At 36.7% G+C, this 16,617-nt stretch overlaps 1 protein-coding gene across 2 annotated transcripts in view; it reads right to left on the minus strand.

The window, feature by feature from the left end:
- The window catches only part of ELP2 (elongator acetyltransferase complex subunit 2), a 38,575-nt gene that overhangs the window by 5,814 nt on the left and 16,144 nt on the right, over positions 1-16,617 (minus strand). The window contains exons 8-17 of one of the 2 annotated variants that reach the window (XM_064430989.1): positions 16,215-16,349; positions 15,249-15,344; positions 13,437-13,537; positions 11,340-11,471; positions 10,724-10,873; positions 7,815-8,003; positions 5,695-5,758; positions 4,026-4,121; positions 3,847-3,904; positions 175-247 (exon numbers count right to left, since the gene is read on the minus strand). In XM_064430989.1, coding sequence (XP_064287059.1) covers positions 175-247; positions 3,847-3,904; positions 4,026-4,121; positions 5,695-5,758; positions 7,815-8,003; positions 10,724-10,873; positions 11,340-11,471; positions 13,437-13,537; positions 15,249-15,344; positions 16,215-16,349 — 1,094 coding nt within the window. Of the gene's footprint in view, positions 1-174; positions 248-3,846; positions 3,905-4,025; positions 4,122-5,694; positions 5,762-7,814; positions 8,004-10,723; positions 10,874-11,339; positions 11,472-13,436; positions 13,538-15,248; positions 15,345-16,214; positions 16,350-16,617 lie in introns of both variants that reach the window. The other variant, XM_064430978.1, reaches the window with a different exon arrangement.

The raw sequence follows: 16,617 nt of genomic DNA on the forward strand, positions 1-16,617 counted from the left end.
TATCTTCAAATGAATCACACACAATTTAGGAATAATAACTCATTGGCAATCCACCCTCACCTTTGCAAGCCAACTGTCACTTATACAAAATCTTTCACGTTTTGTGAAAAAGAGAATTCAGCCCTAGAAATCAGACAGCACTTTTCACTAGGTGGTGCTAGAATCTTTTCTTACCTTACATGCTGAGGCAATTACAGTGTTTGAATTATTGCAAGCAACACAAAAAATTTCATATCCATGTCCATATCTGAAATACATGTGAAAACAAATTTAACACATCATAATCATTTTTGCAGTATGTTCCAAAGTTGTCATATTAATTTAAATCCCTTTTCAAAAATGAAAGGCACCTGGCCAAGAACGCTCTCCACTGCTTCTGTATTACATCCCAAATAATTTGTTCAGCTTTCAGTTTAAACATCTGCACAAATTCTTCCATTAGAAACTGGCTACAGGAAAATCTCTCCAGCCCATTCCATAGTCTTAAAGCATCAGCACTGCAAAAGCCACCCTAATGACTAACAAAGCAGATTAAAGCAGCATTTAATGTATCCTTATTTTCTTAAAAAGCAATTTAAACACTACCAATAAAGATCATAAGCCACATATTTGAAAACCACTGAAGAAATATGCCACAAACACACAGTCAAAGGATGCCTATTCTGTGAAATACTGCAAGAAGATTTCTGCACTAAAAGACATGCATAATGTTAGAAAAGGAAAAAAACCTCTGTAAAACCCCCAATATTTCTAGCCTTCTCCAGAAATACATTTTTTAATCAGTCTTCATGAGTTCTGCTGAAATCCAAGCTCACATATCCAGACTGATATTTAACTAATAAGGAGAAATTCCATACAGACTAACCCAAATTAAAATCAGTCACAAAAAAGACTGCAAGTAAAGTAAAATTGGAGATGTAACCTATGAACAGTAGACACATATCAGCTCAGTACCAGCTGGGTGGGGTGGTTTCCTATGATTCTCCTAGTTCTGAAGAGATAAGCAGCTCTCTTAATAAACTCCTTGGTCAGCAGTGTTAACTTCTTACATGGCACTGATGTTCATGGGATTTCACTTGCAGCCAGAACAGCCTTAAATGACAAATTACTGTCCAGATCTGTTGAACAGAGTCCAAAGCATCATCACTGGGCATATCCCATCAACAGACTGCCAAAGCCAGGTCTGAAGACTGGAAATGCACTGGCTTTTCTGAAATGCAACTGTGCCTAGACCTTTTAACAGGGAGAGGGACTGGTGTGTACCCATAACTGAAATGTTAAACTGCAAATTTGAGTGTCTTATAACAATACTGCATGTCTTACTCTTATTTTGCCACCAGCAGGAGTTTTATCATAATGCTTACTTTTAAAGCACATTCCTGAAGACTGTTTTATAGTGAAAACTAAAAACTATTTCTAAAACAAAAAAATATTTATTGTATCAAAAGTATAAATTTCCTGAAATTCAATGACGGGAAAACAACCTGTGAAACAAATCCTCAGTTGTTTTGGTTTTCATCTCCTAAAAGTAGTATTTTAAGAGAAGTGATTTCAAGCTTCTGCATGCAATGCTTCTTTTGCTAAATTGAAATGTCAAAATGTAACCATTCTTACTAAATTAACAGAAAACATAAAATACTGTCTCTTGCAAAGTTACATCAGCAGTACTACCCTAGGTCAGACCAGCAGCTGTATAGACCATTGCTGTCTCCAGTAAAGAGAACTAAGCTATTGGCAACAGGAGATGCTGTTTGAAAGGAGGGTATATGAGTCTTGACAGCATAGGAGCTACAATACAGTCCCATCCTCTGATCCCATTTAAAAAAATCTGATTTCTTCACTACACAGTACACCACCAAATAAAGGTTCACAATGGAGAGAAGTAACAGCATGAATGAATAACGAAATAATATTTTCAACCACAGGGAATTCTGCCTCAGCATTTTTTAATGCACAGGTAGACTGAATGGACTTTCAGACAAATGAATACAGTAATTTTCTAGTGTCAAAAAGGATCTCTTCCAACTTCCAAGTGTATTACATGAAATGTACATACATACAAACATATATATTTATGTGAACACTCAAGCTTTAATCTCAGCATGCTGCTTATGAACTCTCTATGATAATTTTCCAAGGGGATAAAGATTAGCATATTCTCACAAGATTTACCATATTTTTAAAGTTATTATATTATATAAAATATTCAGCCAGTTCTTCGTACTAAAACCTCCTCAAGCAAACGCTTTGCAAAACCCCACACTAATCCTTCAAAATTTGGTGTCAAGTTAGAGCTAGGAATACACAAATGTCAATGACAAACGAGCTATTTTTAGCAAGTCAGTACCTCACACTGTTCTTCTGCTGCTATGGCAACTTGAAATCTGCATTATGTGATTTCATGTTACTTCTTTCAAGATTACTCTGACCAAAAAATCTGAAAGTCTATGAATGCTTTACATCTTGTTGCTCTTGCATAGAATGATCTATATCATTAGCTGTGTCTCTAAAACCAGAAAAAACTGCTCAGATAAAAGTCATCTGAAGACTGTCATAAAACAGAGTTATTTTAATGAATGCAGGATATAAAGGCAGATAAGCAGTACTCCCATAGCAGAGTATAAAATATTCATGTCGCACTAGACTTTGTGAAATGTCAAAGGCAAATGATGAAGAATTTTGGCCTTGGCTCCTTTTCACTACTTAAACATCCCTTATCAATCTACTTATGTGAGTGCAGCCATAGAATGCATAGAAGAAATAGTTAAAGTTAGAAATTACAAAATGTGCAGATATGGTCTAGCATCCACTGGCTTTCCTCCTAAAATCATTTTTGACTACAAACACAGTAACAGATCTTAAAAGCATTCAAAGCAGATTTACTGCCCAATTGACAGCAAAGATGAACTCCCACAGAACTTCCCCCTTGGTCCAATGAAAGCAAGCTGCATACCATTCTCCCAAAGCTTCTTATTCCCTTCCTCATAAAACTGGTAATGTAACTGTAATGTTCCTTCCTCAGAAAAGTGGTGACTTTAACAATCAGCAAAGGCTCAACAATCTTCTTGTTCCAGTCTGAGACCCCTTTCAGGAGATTCAGATAAATAAACCCACAAGAGATTGAGATTATTCAATTTCTTTGCATTATACTTTGATACTAAAATTTTAAAGATTTTGAAAGTATAGCCTCATGTTACTGGGATCCTTAAGGAACAAATCATGAGACAACATTCATGTGAAAATTGCTGTGAATTTCAGAAAAGGAAGAAAACACAGCTGAAGAATTCTAAAACCCTGCAACCTCAAAACAATTATCCTGACCATGTAACTCCATTATCTTTGCAACTGACAACCACTCTGTCAGCATGCAATACTCAAACTAGCCTTGTAACCATCTTACTCAACACTTATCACTTCGCTCTACCACTACACACACTAGTTTGGCTGCTGGCTCCATCTATTGCACCTTACACCTCTGACAGGAGTTAGGGGCAAGCTCCTCCATTGATGACTTAGCCCCTACTTCCATCTGCATCTGCAAGCCTGTGCCATGAAGTGGAAAGCAGCAGAAAACTCCTTACACAGAGAGACCTTCAGTATAGACAAAGCTTTAAGGAGAAAAAAACAACTAAAATAAAACTGTGACACATCAGTTCTAATGGCCACTTTCTTCACTGTTTCCTAATTTTTTATATATATATTATTTATTTATTTTACAAGCAATACAGCACACACAAGTAAAATGACATAGTAAAATAGGAAGAGTTACAAGACTAGGCTACATTGACATGTTGCAACAGCTTTCTGGAAATTTTGTAACAAAGAAGAGGAAAAAATAAAACTTACAACTTCTGAATTTCAGGCCATAAGGTATTCTGCAGCAAGTGATCCTCTGGTGGAGGTTCTAAAAAAGATTTGTACAGCCTACTCAAATTTGATTTTTTTCAAATCAGCTAAATAATGCTTCAAGTTTATATTCAATGAACCTCATTCTCTATTATCTGTAACAGAAACAATTCTCATACCTGTAAGGACCAAGGGTTGAAAATAAATCTCTGGATACTGATTTGAAATGCTATTAAATGATTCTTCATCCTCATCTTGTTGAACAGCCATATCTCCTATTAAAATAAGAACTTCATTAGGTAGAGAACATACTAGAAAGGAGGGAAAATATGAGGATTTATTATACAAGTAAAAAAAAATTCTGTATTTTTTACAAGTAGTCAAAACTAGGCTTCTCTGCTTGCAGAGTTACAATAATATGAATGCTAGAAGCTAGTTATTCTAGTGCCTATAAGAATGAGAAGGTTTTAAAAAATACTAATCTAACCTTCATTTTGAAACTGACCTCTCTCCATCAGCACAATCTTTCAGAGATTCCTAAAAATAATTTCACTGTGCAAAGCAGTCATAAGAGCTCAACCTGTGTTTCCCCAGTGTTAAACCTTTCTTTCTGTATCTGAAAAAGTTTAAGACAAAAATCTCTGATACAAGTGATGAGTTCCTAAATGTGACGTAGATCACTAAATGAAAACACATATTTGGGCAAATGTAGCTACAACTTGCAAACTTCAGCAAAACTGCTGAGGGCTCAGTCATTAGCTTTAGGCAAAAGTATCAGAGGTAACCAAAACTAGTTAATTTTAAGTTAAAATTCAACTCTGTCCTTCATTGTGAAGGTATTAAGAAAAAGGCACAGAGATGGGGAACAGTCCCTCCCAGGCAGAATCTACCTTTTTGCCAAATATACCTCTCAAGCACAGCAGTTTCAAAAAGAAGGTACAGAAAAAGCAAAGCAAAGACTATATTCTCATTCATCCCATCTTTGCTCTCTTTGAAAATGAAATGAGCAACATTCATCTGAGACCCCTGTCTGACCACCAGCAAGATTCCTCTGCAGAGTGAGATCACGTCTGTGGTGTTTTACCCTAAGCCATCAATGCTGACAGCACTCTGTGAGCAGTGGTGGACAATGCAGGGAAGTTCATTTATGGTGCTGCCTCTGGTTGGGCCACATGAAATCAATGGAAATTAGTTATTCTGTGTGTGGCAATAATTTACAAGAAGGAGGTTTGTTCCCTCTCTCATTGGAAGAATTCATGAGTTAGCAGGGGAAAAAACTTTGCCAAAATATATTTTACAAGTTATTTGAAGTACAACCCAGTTGTTTTTTCTCTACAAATTATTTAGGAAAATTTGGCTTATTGCCATTGAAGACCCTGGAGACAAAGCTTATTAAAATGCTTCCTTTTGTAGATCACACCTTCTAATAAAGGCAGAGAAAAAAAAACAGGTCTGACCTAATTTGTACATTCCACTATAGTGCATTTTTACCAGAGACTTTATAAAAAAACAGATCCCTGGTCTCATTCTCAGAGTCAGGAAAATACTTTTTATCATTCTAGGGAGATATCTGTCCCTCCTTCCCTGCTCCCCCTCAATGTACTCTCCATTGTCTCTCCAAGATATTAGCTACTGTTGGCTAATTCTTCCTTACTCGTGTTTTTTTACTTCAAAACACCACATGTAGGTGCTAGCAAAGAAATAAACACTTTGCATTATTTTGTTTCTAGATTCTGAACTTGCAATCAAGCCTACACTTACAGACCTAATATGTACTAAAACAATCTGTCTATACTAAATAAAGTTTCCACATGAAATGCCACAACCATTATTTCTCACTAGCAATACCTTCAAAAACAGCTTTATTGGATAATCCCAAAGCTGGCACAGTTGCACCTTCTGGAAGATCAGACTGCTGAATAAAAGAAAAAAGAAAGGTTACACACAGATTGTCACACAGGCTTGGATTTCAAAGGCCACAGCTTAAGGAATCCCTGAGAGTTTCTAGAGTTACTTTCCTAGAGAAATGAAGGAGGCACTTTGAAAAACTCTTGTCTAGAACATACCCTGACAAAACAAAGACCAGTACTCTGGAAGGAAAGGGGGAAAAAAAACCAAAAAAACCAACAAAAAAAGCACTTCTCTAAGCTTTTCTAAGGCCCCTGCTCAAGGATTTTCTTCAACGCAAATTGCAGGTTTTCTTCCACAATTATATTTATTCTAGCACACACATGACAATTAATCTATTAACTGAGAGCACTGCAGTTTTTAACACAATCGAACTGGGAAATCGTTGTTCTGAAGTGAAATAATAAAGCAGCATTTTGGAAAAGAGAACAGAGGGTGACTGCCTGTGACCACAACCTAAAACACAGCTCAGAAAATAGTACTGAGATGTGGCTGTAATACGTGCCTGTTTAAAGGAGCACAAGGGAAAGACAAATCATCAGAGAGAAAATAGCTCCATAACGGTATAGGAAAAGAGTAAAGGTTTAGAAAGGGTAAGTGAACTTGGGGACCTTTGTGCAGAGATAAAAAAAGATTTAATAGCTGTAAACCCACTTCCTTATGGTATCAGAAAAGTTCAAAGAGAGACTGTTTTACTGAATTAGATCAATATTTTAGGTAACAGCTTAAAATATACTTAAATGTTCATAATTAGATGAGAAAATGTATCAGAGACCCAGACAAGCATAAGTCCTCTAAAACAAAAATGGTTCCTCATTACAACCCCAAGTATAATACAATCCTATGGATTTGAACTGAATATAATCCTATTCAACCCTTTTAGAATATAAAACTGTTTTTTGGTTTCAGGTACTTTTTTGGGAAAGGCATTTAAGCCACATTAAGAAAAAGCTTCCCCGCTTTAGTGATAAAAAGCTTTCACACAAAACAATTTAAAGAAAGCTATTTTAAAGCAGCTACATAATTAGAGCTCATAAAGCCTTCCTCTTTAACCAAAGCCCATGTGAAACACTTTGTGATATGAATCAAAAAACAGCACTCAGAGGAAGAGCCAATAAGAAAAGTCTAAATAAAGTAAAATAATGACATCTGGCACCCTTGTAAAAGCACAATGTTATTTGTACAATGGTCATTAATGCAAATGCTTACGAAGTCTTGTGGAATTAAAGCACTAAGCTGCTACTTATGTAACTTCTTACTACCAAAAATGATTCTACTTCTGTTCCAGATATTTCAATTGTTAAATTAATGGAAAGGCTAATCCATCTCTAAGAAACTGCACAGAAAACCCTGCTTTTGAGTGAGATATACAAAGAGCAAGACACTGTACAGAGGCAACTATCATGAATGTGGTCTGCTCTACAAAATGCAGACAAAATCAGAATTAAATAAACCTTAATGCAAATGGGGAGCAAACAAAGGATAGCAGCACAGGACAGCTGACATACCCATAAAAGAACTGCAATGTAAAGGCCTCAAGAAAACTTCCAATGCCAAGAGGAACTAAAGCATGAGCCAGTACATATTTATAAATATTTGTATGCAAAAACTAAAACTAGTGCTGAAAGCTTCATGCCATTTCCAAGCATGCAATTGCAAAAAAAAAAAAAATAGACAATAATTAGAACTAGGTAAGACTACTACACCCTTAAATTAAAGGGAAACACATTAACAGGCTTTATTGTTTGTTTAATCCCCAAGGGTGTAGAGTGGCCTACTTTGGTTTGAGTTACCTAAAATTACCCACACTGTTTTTAATCTTTTGACACAAGGTCCTGTTTGGTTTCAAATAGAACCTGTTTCATATAACAACACCATAAAAATACATATGAAACAATACACATGGAAGTAAGCAGAAGAGAAATGAAAAACAAGGTTACAGTTTCAGTACAACTAAAGAATTTTTACAAAGTTTAGTGCAATCTGACTTTTTCAGAAGCATTAACTCATTTTACATCTAACAGGGTTCTCTTCGCATACCATTGCTTTAGGATACTTACATGGGAGCAGAGCTTCTCCATTGGGATACCAGTGATGTTGCTGAAGTTTTCTATAAAATTCTTGGGAGCACGAAAAACCCGAAGCACTTTTTCATCTGCTCCTGACACGAACTCAAACCGGCCGATCATTGCCAGACAGCGCAGGTCGTACCCGTGTACTTGAGGCCTGGCAATTTCATGCCACGTTACCTAAAAATGAGCAGACACACAGCTAAAAAAACAATTCTTAAACAGAGAAACAGTGCAATTTCCAAAAATTTCCAAATTTCCAAAAAAGCACCACTACCCACTTGCTGGATTTTTTAACACAAAGCAAAGAGCAACCTTCTACTAATATGCATAAAACTGGTGCTCACATACATCAGCTGAATCCTCTTTTTCCACCAAATCATTCCTGTAATTAGTAAACTGTGTCCCTGCACAGATACGTTTAAGGCACTTGCTGTGACTTCTTCATGCTAGATAGTCAGGAATAGAACATAATTTGCCTAAGTAAAAAGAGGTTTGTATCCTACTACTTCCAAGACTGTAGGTCTGAAAGACCTAAGAAAGGTAGTGATAATTATCCTGCTTCCTTCATCTGTCTTTCACAAAGAACAGCAGCATTGCTGTCAGCAGGCTACAGGTTCTTCCCTCTTTTCTTTAAGTATTTCATTCAAGCAAGACCATTTAATAGAAGCTTTGCAGAAAACTGACAAAACCATAACAGATTCCGTGTCATTTGCTATTTCACCCAGATGATACCTCAGTTGGAAAAATGCAGTGTGTACTTTTGAGTTTAGAGCTAGCAGAACCAGAATTAATTGAAATAACTTACACTACTTCCGTATTCCAATGCCTATAGCCAAGACCAGATATCATATGAGTATAGGCAAAAGCATTATATTGACTCTAAACTGCACGTATCACCCTAAAAAAAAACTCAATTGAGTTTTAAATGTTGAAGTTTCTGATAGGACCTGAATGGGAATTTGAGACATCCTACAAAACCTCATGATTTCACAAGGGCTTGATTATTTTTCAGTGAGGAAAAAAGCATTCATTCTTAAAAAAAAATATATAAAATCAAACAGTGCAACAAGCCCTTCTTACCCTTTACTGGGTACATCTTTGCATACAACACAAAAAACTCAAATCCCAAACGAAGACAGGGTTATGTAAGTCATGCAATAAGCTTTTTCCAGAAAGATCAGGATGGAAATTTGCATGACAAATTGAAGCTGATGGTTATCCCTCTATTCTGATATTCTGATATCAGAACTGAGACTTTAAGAATTTGCATTCCACACTTAGTTTCCTTTTTATTGGGAAAAACGTGAGCTGTAATACTAACTTTCCATAAACACCTGAACCATCCATTGTGTCTTGTTAAGACAAAATCAGATGTCACCTGTTGTAATTTTTCAGCTAAACTCAGTGTGATAAAGAGAGGCATTTTAAAAGCCTGTTATTCAAGTTCATGAGCAGCAGAACTAAAAACTTTTCCAGGGTTCAGAAATCCTCAATAAACATCTTCAAATGATCCATTTCTATTCCAACCCTCCACTTCACCCAACCAAAAAGGATTCTAAGGCTTTCTCCCACACCTCATGCAGCAGCAAATCTTGAAACTACTTAGATGTACACCTAGTCAAATTAGCCTGGTGGCTGCTCTGTGTCAGAACAGGAAAGCAAAGTACAAGAATTCAGTTCATGCCATATTTAGATATGAAGACTGCAATCACTCTGCTGAACTGATTGATTCACAAGTTTCAGGGTGAGCTGTGCAGATAAATCATACAAAGATCAGTTCTTTCAGAAGACAGGATTAAAATTTAGCAAGCAGCATACATAATAGTGGTACTTCAGTAAGTCACAGAGAAAGTGACATTGACAACCTTTGAATGCTGCCGACTTACATCATGTGCTAGTCCTGAACTTTGTTTTGATATATTTAATGTATCCTCTTGAGTGGAGATTAGGGTAGAAAGCAGGGAAGGAAACTGGAACTATCCTTCCTACAACAAAAGGCAAAACATATCTCTTGAAATAGGACTGCCACCACTCCTGTCTGGCCTGGAAGAAGGAAATCAAAGAAGTGATGGCAAATTCACTCTGTCAGAAACACCAGACCTCCTGTACTGGTCTGCATTACAGAAGCTTTGATGAGACAGCTGTAATAGCCTCCCCAGCCAATGGCACAGGGCCTTCTATGACTACAGTCACTCCAGTTTCTGCCAGTCTCCTGAATGGAATATTGGTACTGTTCTGCCAGAAAAGGTTGTATTTGTAGATGAGGAAAATGCATGAGAAACAAGAAACAGGAACTTCTGCATTCCTAAACAGACTTTTCCCCAACTCAATGCAGGAGGAGTGAGCAAGCAACAGTGTGGTCCTTAGTTGCTGGCTGGGAGTTAAAACAGGACATATACCAGCTGCACTCATGCAGTTCAGATAATCATTCCAGTAAAACAGTGTCATTAATAAATTAATGTAAAAAAATACAGTGAGAACTTCATTTAGATTGTTAGTGTAAAAAAGCACAACCAAAGCTGAGTTACTTTATTATTACCTGCAGCAGTGTAGCCAACTGTTAAACACTGCAATAGGTGGTTATCAGTACCAGACACGTATTCCTCCTTCTGAATTACTGCAGAGCCTGTTTTCCAAGACTCTGGGAGAACACTAACTGAAGGTAATCTGGACATGGACTCAGGATTGAACTGCAATCATACTGTGTGATTAAAAATACTAGTGGCAGAGTTTTTGCAAAGTGAAAACAGCACGTACTCAGTTACCAAACCAAGCAGTTTTAAACAGATCATTGCTTGGGGAACTTTAAGGTTTGAGTTATATTTAGAGAAGTCATTCCAAACTCAGGACTGACCAAGCCCCCTTAACCACACTCACAAAATCTTTGAAGATCATACCTCTGTTTCTTCCTTTCTTTTCCATGGAGCAAAGAGTCTTGTAGTTTGGTCAGAGCCCACACTGATGACAAATTCTCCTTCTGGATCCCACTTCACATCTTCTACACTGTTAAAATGTCCTGAAATCACAACTTCTGGTGTCCATTCTTTCTATGAGAAGAGTTCCACAAAGAAGTAAGAAGTTTTTCATTTGACTGATTGGCATTTGACTAATTTTAAGCACAATAAAACTATAAATGTGCTTATTAAGAAAAAGACATTGGTAAACAGCAAATTATTAGAACTCAAGAGAGGCTGAAGAGAAACAAATACTAATGTATTGCTCCCATCTGAAAGAAACTTGAGTGATTTGTTCAGCTGTGAAAAAAACACAACCACAAAGGAGTTCAATCTATTCAATTGACCTCATGATCCCAACAGGTAAGAAACAGGGTTTAGAGCCTAGAGGATTTCAGGAATGAGACTCCTACAGATGATTACATTCAGAAAAGGACCATTTCAATCACTAATTTTAAATTATACTGTTACACTTTTCTATTAATAAAAGAAATTTACCTCAAATTACTTAAAAGTACAATTCTTTTAAGTCATACTACTAACAAAAAAACCAACATACCTTGTCAACTGTAGCCTGTTTCCAAAGGTGTAGTGCTCCATGAAAAGCATGAGCGATGATCATCGAACCATCTGGACTAAACTGGCAGTCAAAAAATCCAAGAGTATTGCCACCCACTTCACCTACCCGCACCTAAATTAATGAACAGAAGTGAAACATACATGAAAATGGCCTTCCACTCCTACAAAATCATTCTTACTTCATGAGATGAAAAACTACCACTAGACAAGAGTTCACATTACACACACAAACACATTTGAAGAATATTTTAATTGCAAAGTTAAGCACTGAAATGTCATGGGAATTAAAGCTGCATGCCAGTTGAATGGATCCTCCCTTCATCAACACCAAGGTAGGATTCCCCCAAGGGAAAGAAAACACTGCAATAGATGAGATGCAAACCCAAATGTTTTGTGTTTCAGTCCAGCTTGTTGGATGCAACAATTCTTTATCATCTGTTGCCTGATGAGTGCTCTGTTTCACAATAAAGAAAAATTATCCAAAGAAACAATAATTCCCAAGTACATTCTTTTTTCCTACCCAATTTCCAAGATTCCCTAGCATACTTTCACTTCCCTGTTTCTCCATGAACAGCTGCAGTGTGATCCACACTCCTTCTGTGGCATATTCTGGCCTCTGTTTTGCGCTTCTCTTACAACTTCTCATATATGCACACACACACACATAGGCCTTACAGTTGCTCTAGTGCCCTTCCACTTTTTAAATTTTATTAAAAGATTAATCAAGTTACATTTTCAAGTTCTATTCAAGACATAAGACCACAATTTCTTTCAAGATTTCAACTCCCCCATTCTTACACTCTTTTAAGACCAAAACAAAATGAACCAATGTCCCATTTTAAATGGCACTGCACCAGTAGTTCCATCTTATTAGCACTCATTCACAAAAATACCATTCATATTGAAGTGACTTTGACATGCCATGCTAGAGGCAGAATTCTAGTCTCACCTCTGAGCAGGGGAATGAATTTCTGAAGACATCTTGTTCATCATATCATGATGAAAGAGAGAAACTGGGATGTTCCCCTTGTGCCCTTCCTCCCTGCAGGCTTCCAGCTCAGATTTTCCTATCTTGATGCAAAATGGATTTCTGCAGTTAAAATATCTGATCTGAACTTGAAGCTACACATTTGTGGTCAAACCAATGCGAAGGGAATGTAAAATTAAAGAATCATTACTTGCAACAAGCTTTACTACACAATCCATTTTTAGAAGCTTGTGAATTTAGCCACAACTACCTGTGACACCTAGGGACATCAAATGGAATCTCTATGTGATTGCCCTTTTGTGAACTAATTTCTACTTTAAACACAAAGGCATGGGAATTTTTCAATGAAACAGAGGAAAAATTAAATACCCTACTGTAATTCCCACTTTTTCACCCAAGAGACAATTGGAACTTTCTTTGTGACAGGAGAGACCACAAACAATGGGTGGCATAACCCAACACAAACAACTTCAACTGAACTACTTCAATTTGGAAAAGCAGGTCAACTGAAAAGACATCAATCAAAGCACTAGAGAAATGTGGTTGTACTACCTGTTTATTTAGGATGATCCACATAGGAACAGCTTTCAGAACACTACTTGAGTGACACATGAGTATTCAGCTCAAATGGAAAACCTCATGACACAGCCAATGATCAAGTTACTATGAGTAAAACCAAGCTTGTGAATTGCGTGTCGGCTGCTCTGTGGTAATTGCTTAGGTCATGTTCCCACAAGGATGAACTGCAAATAGCTCAAGAGGGTTTCCTCTTCCTCTTACCAGGAGCACATACCATGCATTACTATGCAGCCCCTGCCTTGTACACTGAGAAAGACAGCTGAGCACAAACACTCCTTATAAACTCCTCAGTACAGTAATAAGAAAACAAACAAGCAATAAAAATCGTATTGTATCCCTTTTTTTAAAAACAGTTTTTCTCGCAACAGAGCATCAGAAGGAGTTTTTTTGCAAGAAAACACTTTGCCTTTCTCTGCCAGAATTTTAGAGTTTTTGCTCCCTAAAGTATGCACATGATGCTGGAAACATAACTTGCATACAGCACATATTGTGAGAAAGACTGACACTTGCCTGTTCCAGCCAGACTCCAGATTCTTTATCTGGTTCCCAGATGATCACAGTTTTGTCCATTGATGCAGACAATATCCTCATTGGTTGTTGCATGCTGCCATCTACAGTACAAGGAAAATTATTACCCTACAATCTAGGAGCATATGTTGTGAAGAAATTAGGTAATACTGAAATATAAACACATTAAAAAAATTGTTCACCATCAGAAACATGCAATACATTTCTTATATGCCAAATTTACAAGCTCTACAACCTTGCCAGACATTCTTTAGGATATATTGTATTCTCAGCCATAATTACCCAAAGAAAAAGTAAAACACGTAAATGAGAACAACCATATTCCAGTTTTCTCACTCCAAACTTATATTGAATTAAATATAATTTGGAGGAAAAGCTAGAGTTTCACAAAGAGAATGCACAGCAGTTCTCGGTTCCATTCCTTAAGTAAGTTTTTACTGAGACATTTACAGTTTAAAATAATTGCCCAGTAGTCACTGTTTGGGATTTATTCCCAAATTGTTAGGTTTGCTACTGACTTCAGCAGACACTAGCGCCCTGTAGTACATACAGCAACTCAGGACTGCTCCCCAGAATGCAATGAAATACTCCAGAAAAAAAGCCCAACAAGAAATGAAAACAAAACAAAAAAAGATCAAAGAATGGGAAAGAGGGAGCTAGTTCATCACCAGTTGTGAAACCTGCAGGAAAATCATTGAGGAATTACTTCTCTTGAAAATAGAGATATTGGCAGGCATCTCATGAGGTGGTATGTCAGCAACAGACTTTCCACCTCACCTTCTGCACTGAGAATATGTCCCTCAGATCAGTCTGCCTCTAGTGAAAATCTATTTTAGGGAACCCAGCATTGGGTAGGCCACAGAACACAAGCAGCTTCACATTTATGCAGAAGCACCTGGAAAACTTCATGGTCTAACAGGACAGTTTTCAGATTGCAGTGCAAGGCTGACAGGCCTGCATTGTGCCTAAACCTTGTTCTGAAAGGCTAAATATTTTACTGGCGTCTAATTTAGAAAAAAGAGAAAAGTTTAAGGACCAGATAACTAAACCAATATTTTTAAAGCATGTCCTGTTGTGTCTTTCACTAAGTGTATTTTGACATTCTAGTGACACTCTGCTGTTCAAGTGCTGTATACACCAGCAAAGCTGTCCTTTGTACTGCTGAAGTCACCTGCCATCAGTAACTCTAGAATACATCAGAAAAAAAGACACCTTTGCAAGTACAAATAGTCAAGGGTGTTCTGACTGTGCAATGTCAAATCAAGAATCTCCTTCCCTTATGTCAGGTAGACACATAACAGCAAACCAGTACTGCAAACAAGGCTGTCAGAATTTAAGGATTTCAAAAGAAAGATAAATACTAGAGCAAAATGCAAAATTAAACTATAAATAACACTGTTTCAATGGGAGTTTGCACTAATGCCTTAAAGTTACATGCTTGAGAAAAACTGATACTCCAGGAATCTACATCACTAAAAAGAAAGGAGAGCTCTTGACAGTTCAAATACATATATCAAGGTAACCTATTAGAGCTATTAATTCTTACTGATTAATTAAACTATTTGTACACCATACCCAACAAATCAATTACAATAAAGTCTTTACAGCTCTGTAATTTAATTTCATTCCTTAAAGAAAACTTGAGTACAAGGCAACATCTGTTTACTCATAAAACATTATTTGCAGAATTTAAAGACTGTCATCTCTACAGGAACAAGCGAACACAATACAAAGACACATGACTGTACTCTGTATACGACACTTAACATTGGTAAGTGTTTGATATCTTTTTACCTTTGGAAAATGAAGGTTGCCAGTGAACTGCATACACCCAGTTTTCATGGCCAGCCAACACAGACTCCAAAGAAACTGCATATGATGTGTCAGCATCTGCCACAAATCAGAGAAAAGCATATTTCTTTCTAAAAACCAAGAAAGACCAGGTCATTTCTGATATCTTTGGTGAAAATAATCAACTGCTTTCAACATCTCAAAAGCTTCCTCACACTGAACAGCTCCTTGAAATACTACTTTGGCACAATCCCTGTGACCTGGTCACAGGTCAGTGTATTGCCTCAGAAGGGTCTCAGAATTCCTGGAGAACTCTCAAGCAGTGTTGAAATAAATGCTCTAAATTGGCACTATGCTTACTCTTACATATATCTGCATCTCCAAATGACTGAAAACACAAGCATTAAGATACTTCAAACAATGAATCAGGATCTGCAGGAAGTAGCATGAGCACTTTTTACACATAACTTCCTTATACTGACTAGGTTGCCAAACCATTTACCCTACAATGTCAGTAATGAAAGCATCTGATGTTACCGTGCTTAAACAGCTTGTTGAATGACCATAAAGTAAGACAGCACATGCTTACCTGTTATTTGCAGTATGTTTCTAATCTTTAAGTAATAGCAGCACCATTTAATTCATTGAATTCAAAAGAAAATGAAAGCTAAGCTATTAAACTGGAGAACTACAAAACAGCTTCTCTCCCACAGACAAATAAGTGTCCTACATATTGCATTTGGAATATGCATAACAACAACAACCCATGTTGGTATTAAGCCCTCTCACTGCTTTACCATTTCATGTAATGTATCATTAACTTTTGGCTTTAAAACAGTAATTCTGCCTTTTTAACAGCTAAAAATAATGCAGTCAACACAAAACAAACACCTTGTCAGCTTCTCCAGAACCGTGAAAAGATACACAAATGAAAAGTTGTGCCAGAGAATTTTACAGCTGTTACCCTACCTTTAACAGTAAAAATATTCTCTTTCAGTTTTATGGAATCATCTTCAGTTTCTGGAAGCTGCTTTAATTTTGTACATACTTTCCAAATTCTTATCAAACAGTCCTGAGAACAGCTTGCTAAGAAAAGGTCTTCACCTATTTGTTTTCAGAAAAAGAAGAAAAAAAAGAAAAAACAGAGCCACATTTTCATTGCAATCACTGCCATGACTAACCTACAATCTTTCTATACGTGAACCTAACAGCATTATCCTAATTTTTCCTATTGTACACAGTATCATAAAAAAATTCAGTTTTATTTCAACATCAATTCATTTTCCCTACTATTCAAATTCAAATTTCCCTACTACAATTCAAATTCTCTACTATTTTATAACACACTAGAAATATGCCCATGATTGTAAAA

Source organism: Passer domesticus, chromosome 1, assembly GCF_036417665.1.
Source record: "Passer domesticus isolate bPasDom1 chromosome 1, bPasDom1.hap1, whole genome shotgun sequence".
NCBI classification, from domain to species: domain Eukaryota; kingdom Metazoa; phylum Chordata; class Aves; order Passeriformes; family Passeridae; genus Passer; species Passer domesticus.